General features: G+C 41.9%; 1 protein-coding gene across 1 annotated transcript in view; it reads left to right on the top strand.

The window, feature by feature from the left end:
- Positions 1-17,369, top strand: part of LOC124290075 (taurocyamine kinase-like) — a 44,325-nt gene extending 26,956 nt beyond the window's left edge. The window contains exons 2-12 of the mRNA XM_046726764.1: positions 6,226-6,494; positions 7,037-7,185; positions 7,976-8,141; positions 8,922-9,102; positions 9,579-9,723; positions 9,912-10,066; positions 11,193-11,461; positions 12,594-12,742; positions 13,198-13,363; positions 13,899-14,079; positions 14,690-17,369. Coding sequence (XP_046582720.1) covers positions 6,226-6,494; positions 7,037-7,185; positions 7,976-8,141; positions 8,922-9,102; positions 9,579-9,723; positions 9,912-10,066; positions 11,193-11,461; positions 12,594-12,742; positions 13,198-13,363; positions 13,899-14,079; positions 14,690-14,874 — 2,015 coding nt within the window. The 3' untranslated portion in view covers positions 14,875-17,369. The remainder of the gene's footprint in view (positions 1-6,225; positions 6,495-7,036; positions 7,186-7,975; positions 8,142-8,921; positions 9,103-9,578; positions 9,724-9,911; positions 10,067-11,192; positions 11,462-12,593; positions 12,743-13,197; positions 13,364-13,898; positions 14,080-14,689) is intronic.
- The last annotated feature ends 4,816 nt before the right edge of the window (positions 17,370-22,185 follow it).

Here is a 22,185-nt window from a genome sequence, read left to right as displayed (position 1 = left end):
CCATGATGTGGCGAAACTGCCCGGTCAGGCCCATGAATATTCCAAGAATCGCTGGGTCGCTCGTCTATCGCTTTTATGAATTTATTCATCCGGAATAACTATATTCGGAATGTCTGAGGCTATATTCCGCCACTGTTGGAAAACAATTGGAATCAGGTGGATGCTGTTTTTGGTACAGACATTGAATCATCCTCCTGAGAAGCCGAGTCCGACTCACTAAGATGATGTGCCGTGGGCCTGCACTTGGGGCTAGAGTGATTGATATTAATAAACACACTCTCCAAATCACCTAAGAATGAGAGTGTAACAATGCTGGCCCGCTCACAAACAGATATGTCTATCTTTGACAAAGTGTACACATGTAACCCCATGCTTATATATATGTTACAGTAAATATGTTTAATCAGTAAATATTGTATTAAAGTGATTATATGTATAGATGCTATAGCGAAAGTCTTTCTCGCGTTTGTTGTTACTTGTTCAGAATAATTCTGAAATATGTCATTATGAATATAAAAAGAGACGTTTAAAAAATATTTTGGACAACTGTCAATAATGCTTCCTATTATTTCGTTCGTTTGTTCCAAAATTAGATCAAAGGCGTACTCGTTTGACTTAAGGCGTAAAGATGTTTTTATGCAGATCGATATTCTTTTGGGCCTGAATGATACATGACCTTTTTATAAACAGAAAATAGACACATGTGGTATTTATTACGTTAGGTTTGAAGCTGCTTGGAGTGAGTGAGCATTATTTTAACGGCGTTTTGAATAATTTTTTACTGTGTGTCTGCTAAATCATGGCAGAAAGTCTATAGCGGCGGTAACCAAAGAGCACACATTATATATTGGTATGGACGCACCAATAATCGCCCCATATCTGTGAATCGAACCCGGACATATTTTCACACGTAGGAGTTGTGACGAACCTGAAAATACCTGATACATCTCAATCGAACCTGTTGGCTGACTGACTGACTGAGTTTAGTTTTACGCCGCTTTTAGCAATATTCCAGCAATATCACGGCGGGGGGACACCAGAAATGGGCTTAACACATTGTGCCCATGTGGGGAATCGAACCACTAGGCTACCCCACCTCCCCCAAACCTCTGTGTGTGTGTGTGTGTGTGTGTGTGTGTGTGTGTGTGTGCGAGTGTGTGTGCGTGCGCGCGCTTAACAGGCCCGTCCTTATCCAGTGTATTCCATCTATGTTCTATCGTGATAAATACATATTAAACTGCAACCAAATGGATGTATAACACACAGGGTAATCGAGGGTGAATCTTCTAATAGGCTATACTTCAAAGTTGTGTGCACTATCTCTGTCATACTCCGCATTATGTCGGAAAGCGCATGTTAAATCTCCAAATCATCATCATCATCTGTCATACTGTTCTTCAAGTTACTGCTCGCACTTCCTTGGAACATGGGCGGTGGGGTAGCCTAGTGGTTAAAGCGCTGGCTCGTCACGCCGACGACCCTGGTTCGATTCCCCACATGGGCACAATGTGTTAAGCCCATTTCTGGTGTCCCCCCGCCGTGATATTGCTGGAATATTGCTAAAAGCGGCGTAAAACTAAACTCAGTCAGCCCTTGGAACATCCCTGTTTCTAGTTTGGTGCTAAACGATAATTAACTACCATTATCATGTTTATACATGAGACACTGTGTGAGAAGTCATACATCCCTCTCACTGTGAATGCATTAGAAACGTCGGTATTTCCTTTGGCGTATTTAGATTCTGAGTAAACAGAGATACGAAAATATTACCAGACAAAAATGATTGGAGCTATCAACGTTTCAAACCTTACCTGCAAGTGGCAGAGTATGACAGAGATAGTGTACACAGCTTACAGCTTCGTGTGTATTAAAATATGATTTTACTTATATTGTATTACGTTGGTTCAGTAGCCCAGCTGATAGAGTGTTGGATAATCAGACATGGGTTCACGAAGCTCCGTCTCGATGTCGCCTACTGTCATGGCCGCCATATAGCTGGAATGCTGCTGAGTGCGGCGTAAAACTAAACTCACTCACTCACCCACTCCTGCCGTGATGGTGTGATGGTTTTATCAAACCACATTCACCCACCCACGAATCCCCGATTGGCTCCGCCAACGCAAAAACATATTTCAATGTGATCTTAAGTCATTTTCAAAGGGGGGGGGGGGGTCCGAACCCCATGAAAAAAACACACACCACCCCCCACCGCCAATGATTTACGTTCAGCGTCTAAGGATGAACACGACTAGCTCTGACATCACGTACACACCGGCGCAGTTGTTTACGTGTAAGAATCGAATTATATGTATGTTATAACAGTGTTGGGCACGTGGTGTTTTTGTTGAAATAAGAATCGTTCGAGGGGAAAAAATGTCGGACGAGAATAGTGATCCCCTCACCACACATGCTCTGGGCGTATACAGACACAAGCCAGGGTATGCTTGTTGATTGCTAGCCGATAGCAGACAAGATATGTCTAGGGGGTTTCGTTGCACGTTATTACGTTGCTATGTACTACCCTAGCCCTTGCAAACAACTGTCGGAGGATAAAATGCTTTAGCAGCAGTTATCTATGTTAAAACAAATTTATCTTAAGCGTTCTTCAGAACACATCTCAAGCCTGTGGTCGTCTGTTTCAATAATGAGATATGTGTCACTCAAACCGAATTGAAAACCCAGTTGTGTTGTGTAGATACTGTATTTTCGTAAGTGAAGTTTACCATTGCATGCATATTTTTTAAAAACGGGTTCGACTCCCATCATGGCTTCGGTGTGTGAGGTCTATTACTGATGTTCTTCGTCCTGATGGAATATAGCTCAGCCCTAGTCTGTCTCACAGTCCCTCAACGGCATTACTTTCCATTCTGCCAAGCCCGTTCTGTGATGCTAAAGGTCACTGTAATGCTAAAGGAGCCCTAAATGAAGCAAGTCTAGATTACCTTCTGAATCTCCCATTACCCTGGGGCACCATTTCAATTTAAGTGGAATTATTTTGTTTCTGTTAAAATTAATTATGTTCAGAGATTAAACGTTAGTCTACCCCAGTCCCTGAATAGTTTTATTTTCCCTATCGCTCAGCCCTAAATGACGCAAGTCTAGATTTCCTCATCTGAATTTCTCATCTTACTGGGGCTCCGTTTCAATTTAAGTGGAATTATTTTGTTTCTGTTAAAATTAATTATGTTCAGAGATTAAACGTTAGTCTACCCCAGTCCCTGAATAGTTTTATTTTCCCTATCGCTCAGCCCTAAATGACGCAAGTCTAGATTTCCTCATCTGAATTTCTCATCTTACTGGGGCTCCGTTTCAATTTAAAAGGAATTATTTGTTTCGGTCACAATTATATAAATTCAGAGACTACGCGCTAAGTCTAAACTTACCCCATACTCCGCCGTCTTCAAGATTAGGGTCGGTGGTGGAGTGGTTATGGTTTTGCCTCCTTACGACAGAGACCGGGTTCGAGTTTCCAGTTGGTTGAATGACTTGGATAAAGAAAAATATAATAAACCGCGTACACGTAGCTGAACTGAACAAATCCGTATTTTGGTTTCACGATTCATGCTGGGGGGGGGGTGTGTGTGTGTGTGTGTGTTTTCAGTAAAATGGACATTGACAGGTTTAGAACAACTGGCCCATTAAAGAACATCTTGAAGATGTCTGATCTGGATTTGCTTTGCATTAAGCTAAACAAAGACGCATATTAAGGAATGAGATTTTGTACAATTCTTGCTTTTTTAATAAAAAAAAATGTTTTCGGAACCGACAGTGTAGCTCGGAATGCGCTGTCTGTCAGCCCGGGGCTGCCTCCTGTAATTGTGTTACTGTCTGCCTGTTATCAAATTTCTCTTAGGGGAAGGGGGGCGAGATACGCGCCGCTCTCTAGCACGTGCGGCGGTGAGATGGATTTATATTGGTGGTAATTCGTAGCGAATATCACCACGAGCTGGCTTGTATCTCAGGCTGACCCGGAAACGATAGCCCGACCCCTGACAGGTGCGCGAGCATTCCAGTTCTCTGGTTGCAGATTGGAGATGGGTTTGAAATACAAGCGCTCGTTGTGTACGAACTCGAGACGAGCGAGGAAATAGAGAATTAAAATAAATGGAGGCGCATTTGGCGATAACCATCACATTCTCTTAGTCGTATGTCTTAAATCTTGGCATCGTGTAATTGAGTGCGTTTGGTTTATCGCGTGGTTTCGGCGTCAACGTACAGAATAACGTAAACAGCGTCATACTCTTCCTCTAGCCTCAACCACTGTGTGTATTTCTTAGGATTTATTTGTTTGTAAAAATGGCACTTGTGTTAGAGATTATGTATTACTCTGTTTGTTTACTCTGACAGTTCTGTACACAGAACATACCGTAACGTTCCGTGAAGCGCCGACACACTGATTTGTAAACAAAGTGAGTGAGTGAATGAGTTGAGTTTTTCGCCGCTTTTAGTAATATTCCAGCAATATCACGGCGGGGACACCAGAAATGCGCTTTACACATTGTACCCATGTGGGGAATCAAACCCTGGTCTTCGGCGTGACGAGCGAACGCTTTAACCACTAGACTACCCCACCCTTGAAAACAAAGAAAATATTTCCGACTATTTGTGAGTTAAGAGTATGTTACTAAATTCGTTACACAAGCCTGTAAGGTAATAATTAATAGTTTAATTGAAAATTTCTAAAACATATATATAAATAACAGACGTCCACTTATCTCGACTTGCCTCTTTGAAGGATAGAATTACTATACATGCATGGGCTTAGCATTCAGTATAGCCCTGGAGCAAGGCTAGGCTTTAGGCCACTTGGAGCAATTTGACAGCCGAGGACCCAAGAAATAGGCTTCACACATCGGACCCATGTGGCGAATCGAACCCGAACCTTCGGCGTGACAAGCGAACACTTTGAGCACAAGGCTACCTCACCGCCCATAGTATTACTGAGTGACATTTTTTGAAGGTTCATCTACGGAAATTGAGCCTCTACATGGATTTAAACATGATTTCTGGTTGTTGTATTTTCAACGTTGTCTTCCCCAATGATTCTAGACTTTAACGAGATTCCTTTTCGTAATATATTCCTAAGGATCTCAGAGACAGATTAGCATAAAACATTCACACATTGTAGGGAATCGAACCCGGGTCCTTGACGTTAAGAGCTAACGTTTTCACCAGTAGGCGTCATCAACTCCCCTTATGTCCCAAGCATCGATCAGTGAGTGAGTTGGGTTTTACGCCGCTTTTAGCAATATTCCAGCAATTTCACGGCGGGGGATACCAGAAATGGGCTTCACTCATTGTCCCATGTGGGGAACCGAACCCGGGTCGTCGGCGTGACGAGCGAACGCTTAAACCACTAGGCTACCGACCCGGAAACCCCCACCCCCCACCCCCACGCCTTGGATCGATTAGGGTAGGCACACGGCGTGGATATATACATGAAGACGGTTCGTCTCTGTTCCGATTGCAGGCCTTCTATGATTCAACTCTCGATTACATGTAAGTCTTTAGTAACAAATATGAGGCGTTTTATGACATAAGCCTACGAGGCAATAAAACATATCTATTTACTTTACCCTAAATCCTTCGTCAGCATTTTGAAAATGTCAAGGCCTGCGTACGATATGTAACCCTACCTGTACTAATACAATGACGTCACGGTGTCTTGTTCACAAAGAGGGAAATGGAACACAGTATTGCTTCCAGCTCGAATGTTCTCTTACTGGATGTATGTTCACTCGCAACACGAAGCTTGTGTCAACAATATTAATAATAATAGCTTTAATAATTTATGTGTTCCCTTTATAAACAACACGGTATTCCGGTTTTCAGACCATAAACGTATGGTGCCATTTATTATCATTATTATTGTTGTTTTGCTGTTTATAATCATGATACCCAATTATGGGTGTGAGTTGCATGCCCCTGACTGGATAGCTTGAGGAAGCAACGTGAATTTCAAGGCTTTAGACGTTTGGGCTTCCCCGTATACGAGAGAGGTCGTTAATCCGAACGGTACAGTTCCAAACACTTTCATCCATGGAGTAATGTCCGTTTGTTAAATGAAATTGTACAAAGCAAAAAGTGTCCAGATTGGGGAATTTCTGGACAAACGAGGTCCCAACTATCGACGTTTTAATGCAAACCCAACCAATACCTCAACGAAGACAAATCGTTGACCAACGTCAACACCGTGCAATATTTAAAGTTACGTTTGCGTTACAGGATGTGAAAACCTGGATAGCGGCGTGGGCATCTATGCTTGTGACCCAGAGGCCTACACGACGTTTTCTGAAGTCTTCGACACCGTCATCAAGGACTACCACAAAATCCCAGACAACAAGCCAATCAAACATCCAAACTGCGACTTTGGCGATGGCGATAAGATGAAACTAGAAGACCTTGACCCCGAAGGGAAGTACATCATCTCCACCAGGGTCAGAGTTGGAAGGTCACACGATGGACTCGGATTTCCGCCAATTCTTACCAAAGAGGTTCGGGTTTTTCAAAATTTATTTTTGTTTTCTATATAAATGTCTGTTTATTTAGGATCAGACGAACATTGGTTTGCCATTATTGATATATCTGTACTCTAGTGTTGGGAATTGGTTAAAATCTCGTAATTGATGATTGGTTCATTACAACCGATCAATCATCGAAAATAATTGGTTAGCGTCATTTATGAAATGTGTTAATGCACACAAAGATAAGGAAAAAAACATGTAGTTCATTGGGGGTTTTTTGGCAAAATTTCACATCTTTAAAGGATGACTAGTATGGAGGAACATAAATTTCTTAGAGTCTTTAAGATAAATTCAATCATGACGTGGAACGAGCTTGTAGTGCTTATGAAATGTAACAGACAAAACCAACCTAGTGAAAAATACTGTTAATGAAAATAAGTGTTCTAGAATTGTTTGTGTTCGATTATGAGAAAACATGATCGATTGCTTGGTCGTTTAGTCATTGCGACCAATCTTCGATTATTTCAATTAATCGGACCACCACTACTGTACTCTATGCCTTTTCGATTCAGCAAAGAGAAGAGATGGAGAAAAAGACAGTAGCAGCCTTTGACACGCTCCCTGAAGAACTGAAAGGAACATATCACCCACTGACAGGCATGACACCGGAAACACAAAAGGAGTTGACAGACGAACACTTCCTGTTTAATGACCATGACAGGTATAGGTTACCTCCCTTATCTTTCACGCCTTTCTCTTTCAAGGTTAAACAAAACGAAATATTTTCCCATTGACTTCTAGAGTAACGTTATATTTTTTTTAAATTAACTAAGATATCAACAGCTATTCCATGTACACGTTTGCATAGTCTGGCCTTAAGAAGCAATAAAAATATTAAATATGAACACTTTAGACTGTTCCTTTTCCGAGTACAGAAAGCTAAACAGACCAACCCAAGCTCCGCACAAAATGTCAACTGCTTGAAAATACATGTGGTCACATTCAGTATAAGTCATCAGTAAAACAAGACAGCACTGAATATTAAAAAATATGGTCAGTTTTAATTACTGTATGGATGTACATTTAAAAAACAAAAAATATCTTACACAAAATCACCCAATCACAGCTGTCAGATGGTTCAGTCTGCACTGAAGGTTCGGGACGAAAAGTGCTTGGTAAAATACGGATTCCGATTTGGTGTAGTGTAGCCTGAAGTGTCTGAGTCACAAGGGTTTGTATTGCTGAAAATAATACGTCCTTGGTCCAACATTCGTCCACTGATACTAGTAGCCATCTAAATATAATGAAGTACTTTATATGTAGATGGCTATCAGTGAACAAGTGTTCACGTAGGACGTATTATTTTCAGCAATACAAGCCCCTGTGGTCTCATATAGTTTCATTACTACATCATTGTAAAAGATGCATCAATTTTCGATTTTTTGTGGATTTAATTTTCAAAAGTGAAAATTAATCAATTTTGCTAAAGTTATTTATTAAACATGTTTCAGATTTTTGCGTGCTGCCGGCGGCTATAACGATTGGCCTACTGGCAGAGGCATCTTCTACAACAACGACAAGACCTTCCTTGTGTGGGTGAACGAGGAGGACCATCTCCGTCTCATCTCCATGCAGAAGGGCGGCGACTTGGGAGCTGTCTACAAGCGTCTAGTAACGGTAGGGGATATTAAATATTACTTCCACACTTTCAAGGGGCGTTGGAGTAGCCTAGTGGTTAAAGCGTTCGCTCGTCACGCTGAACTCCCGAGTTCGATTCCCCACATGGGTACAATGTGTGAAGCCCATTTCTGGTGTCCCACGCCGTGATATTGCTGGAATATTACTGGAATATTGCTGAAAGCGGCGTAAAACCCAACTCACTCACTCACTCGTATTCACCGATTACGACTAAACGTTTCAGTTGTAACTCTGAAACACACAAATACGGGTAAATATACTTTATGGTTTTATCACCAGACAACCAAATATCACCACACCAACAATAACATACATATAGATATATACAACTGACGCTGTCAATCAGTGTCATTAAGAACCATCAGAAACTGATATAAACGTATTTATCCTGTCCACGTCAACCTTGAACTCTATGACCACTACCACAACGGGTTGTTAGTGAGTGAGTTTTGACTTACAATGATTGTGATAACACCACTACCGTAAAGAAACTAGGCTCGTGTCAGAGTGATTGAGTGAGTTAGTGAGTAAGTGAGTATGGTTTACGTCACCTCTAGCAATATTCCCGCTATATCGGGGCAGGGGAAACATAAAAGGGGTTCAAACATGATGATGGGCAGTCGAACCCGGGATCGGCGAGGCGAACAAAAACTTGAACCACTAGGCTACCGAACGCATGGACTACCATGTCAGAATAGCAGTGATGGTGACACAATTATGTTATGTACATCTCCTTTCACAATAAACATTCATTTCCAGGCTGTCAAATCCATGGAACAGACGCTGAAATTCGCCCGGAACGAACATCTTGGATTCCTGACGTTCTGTCCCAGCAACCTGGGAACCACTCTACGAGCATCTGTGCATATCAAGATCCCAGCCGTCGCTGCCAAGCCCGACTTCAAGGAGATCTGTGACAAATACAACCTTCAGGCCAGGGGTGAGAAACATACAGAATCGAATCTGATACCATCCTCGATGATCAAGGCAATTTTAGATTGTCTGATAAACCCCTTGATGAAAGAGTTGCAAAGCTGAATTGATATCGTTCACTTACCGATGATATATTATGTATACTGCTCAAAACAAGATAAGGAACCCCACATTCTTCATAACTATTGAACCCGTGAAGATCCGGGTTAGAATTGATCTTCAGTAACCCATGCTTGTCGTAAGAGGCGACTAACGGGATCGGGTGGTCAAGCTCGTTGGCTTGGTTGACACGTATGTCATCGGTTCCCAGTTGCGCAGATCGATGCTCATGCTGTTGATCACAGGATTGTATGGTCCAGACTCGATTATTTACAGACCGCCGCCATATATCTGGAATATTGCTGAGTGCTGCGTAAAACTAAACTCACTCACTCACTATGTTATTTTTGTTTCCATAATAAATTAAAACCTCTGATTTTTCAGGCATCCACGGCGAGCACACTGAGAGCGAGGGTGGCGTCTACGACATCTCCAACAAACGTCGTCTTGGTCTGACGGAGGCGCAAGCCGTTACTGAAATGTACAACGGCGTGAAGGAGATCCTGAAACTGGAGAAGGAACTGACTTGGTGAGAGTTTGTTGGCTGGCTCAGTTGTTCGTGCCGTCTACTGCTGGTCGAATCTAATGCTTACAGACTGCCGTGATGCAGCTTAAATAGATGTTACGGCGTAAAACAACATTCAGTCGTTTGCTAATATAATTCATAAATAGCTAAGCCATTCCAGTGACCCTGACTGTCACGTTTCGGTGTTTCAGGAACCCAGATAGTCTGGAGGCAATGTACGACCACGTGTCCAAGGCTAAGAACTGCAAGTCTTTGATGAAGAAATACTTCAGCAAGGATGTCCTTGAAAAGTGCAAGGACAAGAAGACATCCCACAATGCAACACTGTCGGACTGTATTATGTCAGGTAAAAACAACAACCAAGTCCGCAAAATATTCTTTCTTTCCGTATTTAAGAGAAGCTCCAGCTCTGAATGTTATTAAATCGAAAAATAGTTTCCCCTGGCAAACTTGCTAGGTTCTGAGCAGGCCCTTGAATTCGCGGTCTCGTTGTCAGGTTTCTTTGTAGCTAAGCGTTAGGTCAACTCGAGATAACACGCGACTGTTTCATGACGCACTGAACTTTAGGCTGATTGTATGCTACTGTCCGAAATATAGTACACGTTAGTGATGTTTGGAGCTTAAGGGTACCACAAGTAAAGAGTACCACAAATATTTGCACACCCAGTATAATTTCTCTAATCAGAAACTAATACAAAGCATATTACTGAACGGAAGATGAAAACGAACATGATTCCGTTCCCCCAGCAGTGAATGGGTACCCGGTAGTTTGGGGCTTACGCAGTCGAATGCCTTTCAGCGTCTGAAAAGGCAAACTGGGTAGGTTGTATATTGCCAAGTAGCTGAGTATGAAATTCTGATAAATACTGATACATTTAACAGGGTGAGAATGATGTAGGTTGATTGCATTTGCTTGGTAATTGGCCCGTCGCATTAATCGTAAAAATTGGTATCATCAATGTCATCATCATCAGCATCATTATCAACATCATCAACATGATTATCAGCAACAGTCGTATTATCCTTCTCCTCCGTACATCATCGATAGTGGGGCGGTGGGGTATCCTAGTGGGTAAAGCGTTCGCTCGTCACGCCGAAGGCCCGGGTTCGATTCCCCACATGGGTAAAATGTGTGAAGCCCATTTCTGGTGTCCCCCGCCGTGATGTTGCTGGAATATTGCTAAAGCGGCGTAAAATCAAACTCACACACTCACTCACTCATCATCGATAGTAGCTGTGTCATTATCACCACCATCATTATCATCATCAGCATCATTATCCTTTTCCTCCGTACATCATCAGCAGCATTGTCACCATCATCATCATCATCATCATTATCAATATGATCATAAACAAAAGAAGGCACTTGGGAAGGTAGAGATGCTCGTAATTTCATTTAGTTTAATTTCATTGCTAGTAGCCCTGTTGCTTAGTTCATATCTAACGGAATGTCTCCCTCTCTCCCCTACCAGGAGTGAAGAATCTAGACAGTGGAGTGGGCATCTACGCAGCTGACCCAGAATCCTACAACACGTTTGCTGAAATCTTTGACCCGGTCATCCGGGACTACCACAAGCTGTCCACCAAGGAGCCCATCTCCCACCCGCCGTCAAACTTCGGCGACATCGAAAACTTAGGTTTCTCCGACCTTGACCCCGAAGGTGACCTCATCGTTTCCACCAGGATCCGCGTTGGAAGAAGTCACAAGGAGTATGCGTTCCCCCCAGTTCTTACAAAAGAGGTAAGAGAGTTCACGGTGGATCCTTCCTGCTGGTTAGAGAGAAGGTTAAGAGATCCTGGGATGTAGTGCAGATAAGATCATGGAAGCCACAGCTGTCACTGATGAATGGCAGGACGCCATGACACTTTACGTAATAACTGAACCGCAATAGCAGTCGGTATTTCGGTCTTTTTATTATCTGATGCAGAGGTACTTCAAGCCACAATTTCAATGATAATGCTGTCAACAACAGACATGCCGATTGAGCTCAGATATTGCGGAGGCGTACTTGTTGATTAATGTTGCACTATTTCATCCTTTAAGAAGGCCTCTAGTTCGTAGAGCAAGTATCTCATAACTCGTTATTGTTGAATATTTTGAATTACGAACACTTAATTCAAGATAAGATCCAAAACTCGGGTCCAGAAGTACATTACCTCACTGACTCACGCTGGCGGCCAGTGATTTCAAGATGGCGACTAGTGTCTGCTTCCGTTTATAACATACCTCTAATGATTAGTCAGATTAAAACATTCCATTTACAGTAAAGGCTTGTTTGAATCCAAGACACGATGAAAGACTGTCGCTGAAAGGGTCGTTGTCGGCACGGGTACTACAGATGTGTACCCCAGGTACGTTTCTGTATACAGAAATGTACCCTGGCCATAATCAGAATACAGAAATGTACCCTAGGACGATTCCATTCTGCATTGTTGAGTTTTCTTGATCGGAACTGTCATACTGTTGTATTAGATGCACTTTATATAACAGCATACACAGTATAACGAATATTTCACGGTGCACGACGTACACCACTCGCAATGAGCTGAACTGGAATAACTACATACGGTTTCGGTATTGGGTCGCGGAATATGGACTCGTCCGTCGTTTAGGGTACCGGGTACGTTTCTGTAGTTTGACTTTGTTTAGGGTACATGTCTGTATACAGAAACGTACCTGGGGTACATATCTGTAGTACCTGTGCCGACAACGACCCCTTCAGCGTTACTGTCACAGTGGCTGACTACACTGAATGTGAACGTTTAACCACATTGGAACTTCACGCGGTCCCAAAACACCACCTCCTGTATCCTCCTAATTGCATTATGCCTGCTCTGTGTTACACTGTCATATGACCTGTCCTTGTCCCCAGGACCGCGAGGCTATGGAGAAGGAGTGTCAGGAAGCTCTGGGATCCCTGGAGGGCCAGCTGAAGGGGTCCTACCACCCACTGGCGGGCATGACGCCGGAAATGCAAGACCAGCTCACCAAGGATCACTTCCTGTTCAACGATCACGACAGGTGAGTTCCGTTGACGTTGTGTTTATTGTGGTGAAATGACGTAGGTTCTTGTCAGTCAACAAATGATTATATGAAACTCTTTCATTATCAAAGGACCTGTGAAGATCCGCGTCAGAATTGATCTTCAGTAATCCACGCTTGTCGTAAGAGGCGACTAACGGGATCGGGTGGTCAGGCTCGCTGACTTGGTTGACACATGTCATCGTATCCCAGTTGCGTAGTACGATGCTCATGCTGTTGATCACTGGATTGCCTGGTCCAGACTCGATTATTTACAGACTACCTCCATATAGCTGGAATATTGCTGAGTGCAGCGATAAACAACGCAGATAAACACATAGAACTTTTCTAAAGTCAATGGAATCTGTTTTGGCAGAAACTTTAATAAACTATTCTCTGGCGTTGAATGTTTTATAATCCGTACTTGCTCAAAATCGTAATTGGATCCTTTGTAGGTTCCTGAAGGCAGCCCGTGGTTACGACGACTGGCCAACTGGGAGAGGCATCTACTTCAACGACGAGAAGACCTTCCTTGTGTGGGTGAACGAGGAGGATCACCTTAGAATTATCTCCATGCAGAAGGGCGGTGACATTGGAGCTGTCTATAAACGGCTAGTGTCGGTAAGTTCCTCTCCAGTGATGGTCCACAGTCTACTGAGAGTTGGATTCAACATACCTTGCACTGTATTTCACAGCGTGTAAGCTCATATTGGTAGTCGTTTATCGTATTGGTAAACAACATACCTTGCACTGTATTTCACAGCGTGTAAGCTCATATTGGTAGTCGTTTATCGTATTGGTAAAATCTGCGAGCACTGTCAAGGAAAATATATTGTTAAGGGTTATTTCCAATATCACCGGACTCTGGTGCAACAAAGGGACGCAACTCCAGATATTTACGGGTTTGATCTCAGTACGCCTGAGTGTGCACTGATAGACTAAGGCTTAGTCTCTGAATATATATAATTTTGATAGTAACAAACAAGCCCATTTATATTGAAAAGGAGCCCCAGGGAGACAAGAGATTCAGAGGAAATCTAGACTTGCTTTATTTAGGGCTTTAGCACTGCAAAGAGGGCTTGGCAGTAGGAAAATTAATGTGGTTCAGGGACTGCGAGACAGACTAGTGCACTGACTATAACCCTTGTTTTCTCAGGCTATACAAGAAATGGAGAAGAAACTGACCTTCGCTAGGGACGAGCGGCTGGGCTACCTGACCTTCTGTCCCTCCAACCTGGGCACCACCCTCCGTGCGTCCGTCCACATCAAGATCCCCAAACTTGCCGCCAAGAAAGACTTCAAGAACATCTGTGAAAAATACAAGCTGCAAGCAAGAGGTGGGTGAAATACTGGAGAAATGAACGGGTTTTAGCTTTACTTTTGTACGAGAACGTATGTTTTTTGCGGAAGAAAGTCATCTTTACAAAGCATAGAAATAAAAGTGAACGAGAATAGCAAAATATTATGAGACAAAATAACAAATGCCTCACTTCATGCATTTTACTAAGGCTATGAATTTCAATAAAGAAGCACGCTTGAAACATGTGGTCTCACCTTAGGCAAGTGAGTTTGTTCATAAATTGCCTCTGTTCACCCAGCAGTGATTGGGTACCCGGTCGGATAAGTCATATGACTGTTAACCCTCTAGCGCCTCACAGGAGCTTGGGTTATCCGGGGTAATGATGTCTCAGGGCCTTGAGCATGCACAACATAGGCGGGGATCCTTTTTGTCCTGAAAGTTTATTAAATGACCATTGTAACTCTCGCGAAAACGGGTGAAAATGAAATGTTCACACACACACCCACCCCTTTCTCAAGAGTGCGCACGCACGCACACACGCACGCACGCACGCACACACCCCTTTCTCAAAAAGCTGTATCCGCCCCTGCACAAGTGCATGGATACATTATTATATCTATGATCATCATTTCTTCGTTGTTGTCCAGGTATCCACGGCGAGCACACCGAGAGCGAGGGCGGCGTCTACGACATCTCCAACAAACGTCGTCTTGGCCTCTCTGAAATCCAGGCCGTCCAAGAGATGGTGACAGGAGTCCAAGAGATCATTAAGCTGGAAAGGGAACTCCAGAAAGGAAAGGGGAACAAATCATCATCATGCGCCATCTTGTAAGCTCTCCCCTCACCCCTTGTAGAGGCAGCCGCCATCTTGATCCAACCAGCGTATCTGTGCAGCCGCCATCTTGAAACCATTGGCCGCCATTTTGATTCTACCAGTACGGTGATCAGGCCGCCATTTTGAATGTACCAGTACCTATATACGGATATCATTTTGAAACGTCACTCTTACATGCGCCCTTGAACATCATTTCTGTAGTCAAACAATCTTGTTTGTATGTCTATTAAAACAAAGACGTTTATGTGACATAATAGACATTTTTATACTGTGGCGGTATGTTCCGGCTTCAAAGTACCACGTGACATTCATATTTTCTAAGCGTCACCTTTCAAGATTCAGAAATATATAGAAGTCGGCAGTTATAATCCGGACATCATCGGTATGAAAATGTCTATTGTTTTACCGGGCTGGTGTGAGTGTGCAGGTGTATATTACAAGTCGTAATGTTATCGATTATTTTTCAAGCATGCGCACTGCTTGAATCGGTGACGTCAGTGCCAAAATATATATGTATGAAACACCAATGATCTTCCTCCAAGTTAGATATTCTTCAGCCAAAGATAACTGTGAATAAACATCAATGCTCTCTTTACGCTAATGTCGCGAATGCTTACAGTAAGTACTTCAATATTATAATGTGTTCGAGTAACAATGCTTATATGCAATAGATTATTATGCAAGTAAAGCTAAAGTGAAAATATGTTATTGTTAATATTGCAAGGAGCATTTGATTATTACACTCAACGAATACGCTTTCATTTGTCGCTGGTGTAAAAATGGATATGTGATGAATGTAAGCTCTTCATAGTCGCCGCTTTCAATACACTGTTATTTATTTTTATAACCTATATTGTATATATAGGTTCGGCGCCTTTGACACAAACCCAATGATACTGTGACGTCATCATTAGTTACAGGAGGCAACTGGTCTCAGTAACTGTAGCTGCGAAAATACAACCTTTTTTGACACCGATTATTACAGACACGTGTGTCAAAGAACGGTACAGATTAAAAACAGCCTTCGGAGGACCTTACGTAGTCTGTCTCATAGTCACTGAACTACGTTATTTTCTCTACTGCCTAGCCCTCCCTGCAATGCTAAAGCCCAAATGAAGCAAGTTTAGATTTCCCCGGGTTCAGGATCTGAATCTCCCAACTCACTGGGCTCCTTTTCAGTTTAAATGGGTTTATTTGTTACTATCAATATTAAAATATATATCAATGTATATAATTCAGGGACTAAGCGTCAGTCTATAGGTCTTACGCTGAACCACCCGTTGCCAGCAAAATAGAAAGTTTGCCTTTCCCAGAATACCCATTACTCTGCCCTACAGGTCATGTGGCGAAATCTATACTGTTATAATATACCAACAGTTACATTTATATGCATGTGATCAAAGATAAATCAGTAAACAACGAAGACGATTATTTGAATATCATTTGCCGAGCCTTGTTCAACATCTGAATAGAGTTTGGGGTCGAAAGGTTGTATTTTCTCAGCTATGGAAGTTCTGCTTTATTGTGTTGAGGATTATTTTTCTACCACAATATAGCTCATATTTTTGCTCTGTTGTTTTATTATTCATTATACCAAGCGCCTTGCGTCTGTATTTGTAACCTTTGGTGGCATTTTTGTCTCTGGTCGCCTTCATTTCCGCTCATGCGCAGACGGTAACATCGCTCAAACAGCGTATATATTTATGGATATGTATTTTGCTATTCTTCTATATTGGTATTTCACTTTTATAATACTTTTTGTACATGATGGTTCTATTTTTAATCGTACCAAACTGAAAATTAGAGAATAATTTTGTCCCTCTTTCCCTCTTTAATTGTTCATCCTGTAAACCGGAAGAAGTCATCAGGAGTATTGGGACTTTGATAATTATAAGTGTTTAGGATTTTTGTCAATACATACAATATTAGTTTTGAAAATATGCAAAAACACAACACTGTCCATTTTTTGTAAACAGCTCTTCAAGGAAAGACATTTATGAGCCACGACGCGCTTAAGAACAAAGTTGTATCTTTTATGTATGTTGTTTATGACTAAATGTCTAAATGGCTTGGTTGATAAACGGAGAGAAGGTCTGATTCTCTCAGTAAAGCCATGATTACATGAAATATTACCTAACTCGTTGTGTCGACTGACGTTGGTTAAGTTGGTGCAATACAAGCAGTTAGTCCTGTTGAATGCGGTATGTTCAATGTGGAAGCGTTTCTATTTATTCCCGTAGGTTGTAGATGCCAGTAAGGTCGGCACAAGCGGTATATAGTATCTCTTTGTATTTATTTATTGCCGGAATATATGTGATTTTTGTATTAATAATCTCCGAAGACATGTGATATAATGATAAGCCCGTCTCTTGTGAACATTACTCAAAGCGTGTTGTTTCAATAAAGGATGCGCGTTGTGTAAAGGCGTCGTGTAATTTATTTGTAATAACAGCTAGCATGCTAAGAATAAAATGGTTGAAACTTCAAAAAAACGTTTGTTATGTCTGTTACTTTTACACAAGATGCAAAATAGTCCTCAGTTCATGCTGTTGGGGTAGTGGGGTAGCCTAGTGGTTAAGGCGTTCGCTCGTCACGCCGAAGACCCGGGTTCGATTCCCCACTTGGGTACAATATGTGAAGCCCATGTCTGGTGTCCCCCGCCGTGATATTGCTGGAATATTGATAGAGCGGCGTACAACCCAACTCACTCACTCACTACACCAACAATAGCACCTTCACAAACTGTTGTAGTTTCAGTACAATCTGTACAATGTATTGTCGCAGCTATATCAGGGTTTTAGAGCATCCGTTGAATGTATGATCAAAGACCCCAAGAAAAGTGCACGAGGTGGAACAGTTTTGACGAAATGCGACGGGATTTTATTTTTGTTTACCATACAGCGGTAATGTCGTGAAGGATACTACCGATCAAATCGAGCAAATGGATTATCCTTCCAAAATATATTGGGCCTGTTCCAATGTGTAACGAAAGATTTATTGGTGGAGAAAATATTCACAGACTCGCAAACCATGAAACAGACACAGATCCTAACGCCGTTATATTGTAAACATCCACTAGCGACCCTTAACAAGACCTGCCTTTGGTGTCCGGACATACACAGAGTGAACAACGGAACGTAACACTTGGAAGAGAATTCTCAGTATAAATCTGTACTACTGTGCATACATATTTGAAGAGAGCATGTTTGCTGCAAAGATATAAAGCAAGAAAGTACCCAAGGCGCAAGTGTTTGAAAGAGAAAGGCGTGTAATGTAAGGGAGATAACTCTCAATATTCCGGTTTCTTGCTCTGATGGCAAAGGAACTTTCCGCTGAAACTCATTTTGTACCTATATACATGTATAATCAACGCCAGAGACTAATCATCTCGATTACCTGCCGAAACGGATTCCAAGGAACGTAAAATCAGTGAACATTGTATGAATCACTGAAAATATTTGATGACACAGGTGTTCGCGGTAGGGCTGGGACGGGTAACCCTAATACCCGGGTCGGGTGGGTATTGAGTTGGACCCGGGTACCCGTCTCAATACCCGGACCCGTTATGATCATGTGACTAATAGAATAAACAATAAAAGGTTGTATTGTCTTTGAAGATTTAGACATAATTACAGTCACTTCTCTTGAATATAATACATGGTTAAGATATTGAAAACCTCGAAATGTTAGCTTCCGAGCTGAAATTACAAATTACAAATTTGATGTCAGGAATTAACATAACGGGTATCCGGGTAGGGTAGGGTAAGGTGTGGGGTACACGGGTAGAAAATTTGGACCAGTACCAGCCCTAGTTCGCGGGGAGGGTAAACTTTTCCTGTCCTACCGATAGCACCCAGCATTTATACAGTAATATATGTGTCATATTATGGCGACTGTTTACAACTACAGTAAGAAATATCATTGGGAATGTTAATTTAAGACCCTGACAGCAGTATTCCCGCTCTTTCGTGGCGGTTTGTAAATAAATGAGTCTAAGACAGCAAACAAGGTGTTGACGGCATGAAAAACTACTCGTTGCCTTTGAAGTACAGCAGCACTCAGATCACACGGTATCTGCACAACACCTCAGTGTAGTTGTATCATATTTGAATATAATCGAAATATTGGGTAACCAAATATTCTCTGACCGGCTTGGGTGACCAAATATCACAGACCGACAGGGGAGCAAAATAAGAAGTTCACCTTTTGTTCTCAGGGATTATCGCGCTACACTGATGTAGAACCTTTAAACAATAGGTGCCGGACAAGTGGGAAGACCCCGTTGTATGTTACGGTGAACACGGGTTACTGGGGCCTATTCTATCAAAAATAACCCCGGAATAACGAAAAAAGCTTTTGCTTTTCGTCTGTTGGTTTGTCAGCAGTATTCCACCTACAGTACAGCCAGAAATTATTGAGAATTTAAAGATTGTAATTTTTTTTTTTTTTTTCACTCATTACTCACGTATTTAATGTGAATATTAGCAGAACATAACTCCAGATTCAAAGACAGGTGAACAGTTAGTATTTTGTCAAGTCACCGTGGGCAGCAATGCAGGCTTCAATGCGGCGGGGCATACTACTGATCAAAGAAGTTAGAAAGTCGTGGTCCATGCTGTCCCAATATCGGACCACCTCTTCTTTCATTTCAGCAATATTTGTCAGATTTTTCTTATTGACACTTTCCTTCATAAGTCCCCAAACATTTTCTATTGGATTTAGGTCAGGGCTATAGCTCTGCCAATCTAATAATGTCATATTTTGGGTCCGAAACCAGGCCTGTGAATGCTTTGAACGATGTTTTGGGTCGTTGTCCTGCTGGAAAATCCAAAACTTTCCAAAGAACACGTGAGCAGATGGAAGTAAATGTCCTTCGAGAATACCTGTGTACCGCTCACTGTTCATAATCCCTTCAAATACACAGAGGGGCGTTGCCCCTAACACAGATATGCCACTCCATACGTTAAATTTCGGACTGTACTTTGGGCGCTGATACAAAAAAAATTCAGTTTGTTTGGTCCAGAATTTCAGTGTATTAGGAAACAGACACACAGAACTGAGAAAGTCACATTGTCCCAGTTAAAATGTCTATGCTGTAAGCACCAGTTCAACCTTCGCTCCTTTTGTTCAGGTTTCAAGATCGGTGATGGAATTCCTCGACTTTTCTGCCAACCCATTGCATGCAGCTCAGTTCTAATTGTCTCCTTACAGACAGCCACAGTTCCTCTATCAATCATATCCAGCCTTAAGTTTTCTAAACTCCTTCGTTTGTTTTTAGAAACAAGAATACCAAGCCGCCTCCTGTCACCGACAGTCAATTTTCTGGGCCTACCTGCGCCTCCCTGGTGCTCAATGCCATATCCATTTGCAATATTTTTCAAAACACGATAAACAGTGGACAAAGGGATGCCTGTTCTACTTGAAATCACTTTAGCTGATCTGATGTCCTTGTTATAATACTCTAAAATCAACTTCCTCTTCTCTAAATCATCCATACTGAGGATCACTGAAAATGTCGTCTGCTAGCAAGTAAACAAAGGGGGATAACTCTTCACAAACTAATGAAAAAGGATTAACGGAGTTGTCTCTCTTGAATGAAACCAAGCACTTGATAGCTGGTCAAGGTTGTTTATACTAGAAATCCAATTAAACATATTCCTAAAATTCTCAATAATTTCTGGTCATACTATATATGGCGTCGGTCTGTAAGATCCAGTGATCAACATTATGAACATCGATCTATACAGTCGGGATACGATGGCATGTATCCTATGTATACATGTATCATGTATATGTAGGTTTCTTCTGTTGAAGTCCGGGCGGTGGGGTGGCCTACTGGTTATATGCTGAAGACCGGGGTTCGATTCCCCACATGGGTACAATGTGTGAAGCCCATTTCTAGTGTCCCCCGCCGTGATATCATTGGAATATTGCTAGTGTCCCCCGCCGTGATATCATTGGAATATTGCTTAAATTGGCGTAAAACTAAAGTCACTCACTCACACTGTTGAAGTACCTTCCAGATTACACTTGGCTCCAAGTCCATGTATAGCAACAAGCAAACCACTGACCTCTCCTGAATCTTAACATGATCAACGTAACACAATTTCAACATTGTTCAACATTACATGTTACACCATGTGTACCCTGGGCACCGACCAGCGAGTCCTTAAAATCAGCATTTACAAAATGTACAGTTGCTCGTGAACGAGTTATCTCCCCTCTTAATCTCTACGATCTTCGGTCCCATAACAATTATCAGACAGTGAGTAAGTATTTTTACCCATGTGGAATGGAACCCTGGTCTTTAACCACTAGGCTACCCCACCGCCCCCAAAGATCAGATAAAATACATAATTGTTTCTGTGAAGTTCATATCAACCATAAGTGTTATCATCAAATTACTTCACGGATTGGTTTTGTGTGTGTCTGAATTTAATTGTTTCGGTCTTTATATTTGCGTTCTTGTTGTAAAGTGGGAGGCAGTGGAGGGAGGTATTATAAGTGGTTGTATGTTAATTGTTAACGCATACACGATCAATTGATTGTACAGTACTAATTGGGAATGTCCATGCGGAAGAATTGATCATTTATTTATTTACCTTTCATAATGCACTTCTAATACTAGAGCTCTGAACCAACGCTTGAAATCCATTTGTTCCTTGTTCGAGCATGATCAGCGATGCTCAATGTTCACTGTGATCGCGCAGATCGATGAGTGGGATCGATCAATTCTGTATAGTACCAAATGTAATATTCAATATATATGTCTTATAGGAATCGACCTGGTGTATGAAATATTTTAGAGCATAAGGTTTAAGTGTAAAAATTAATCATCAAACTTAAAGGAAGACTGTAGGCTCGTCTCAGTTGGTTGATTTGATTCAAGCCTGTATGGTATGTCTGTAATTCATACTGTATGGCATGTAACCCTAGCAGCGTATGGATGCCCTGAATACACAAAGGGTATGCATCTATTTGGCACAAACCACTAATTTATTGTCTAGACCAACCTTCTGGCGCCCTTAGGCAGCTTGGGTTGTATATTCTCCAGGGAGTTGAGAATGATAATTGGTTTGAGTGAGTGAGTGACACCGCATCTGAACAGATACTAGTAACGGGATAATTGGGGTACAGATATGGTTGTGATGAGTGAGTGAGAGAGTTAGGTTTTACGCCGCTTATGAGCATGCGTATTCCAACAATATGGTGCTAGCCCACCAGAAATGGGCTTCACAAATTGTACAATTGTATACTGGGAATCAGAACCCGGTACCAATTAATGCCGAGCGGCGTGTATTTTAGTTT

The sequence above is a fragment of the Haliotis rubra genome, unplaced genomic scaffold, assembly GCF_003918875.1.
Source record: "Haliotis rubra isolate DU_JTF1 unplaced genomic scaffold, ASM391887v1 Scf456, whole genome shotgun sequence".
NCBI classification, from domain to species: domain Eukaryota; kingdom Metazoa; phylum Mollusca; class Gastropoda; order Lepetellida; family Haliotidae; genus Haliotis; species Haliotis rubra.
The sequence above is the reverse complement of the archived record's forward strand: the minus strand, read 5'-3'. Positions and strand labels throughout refer to the sequence as shown.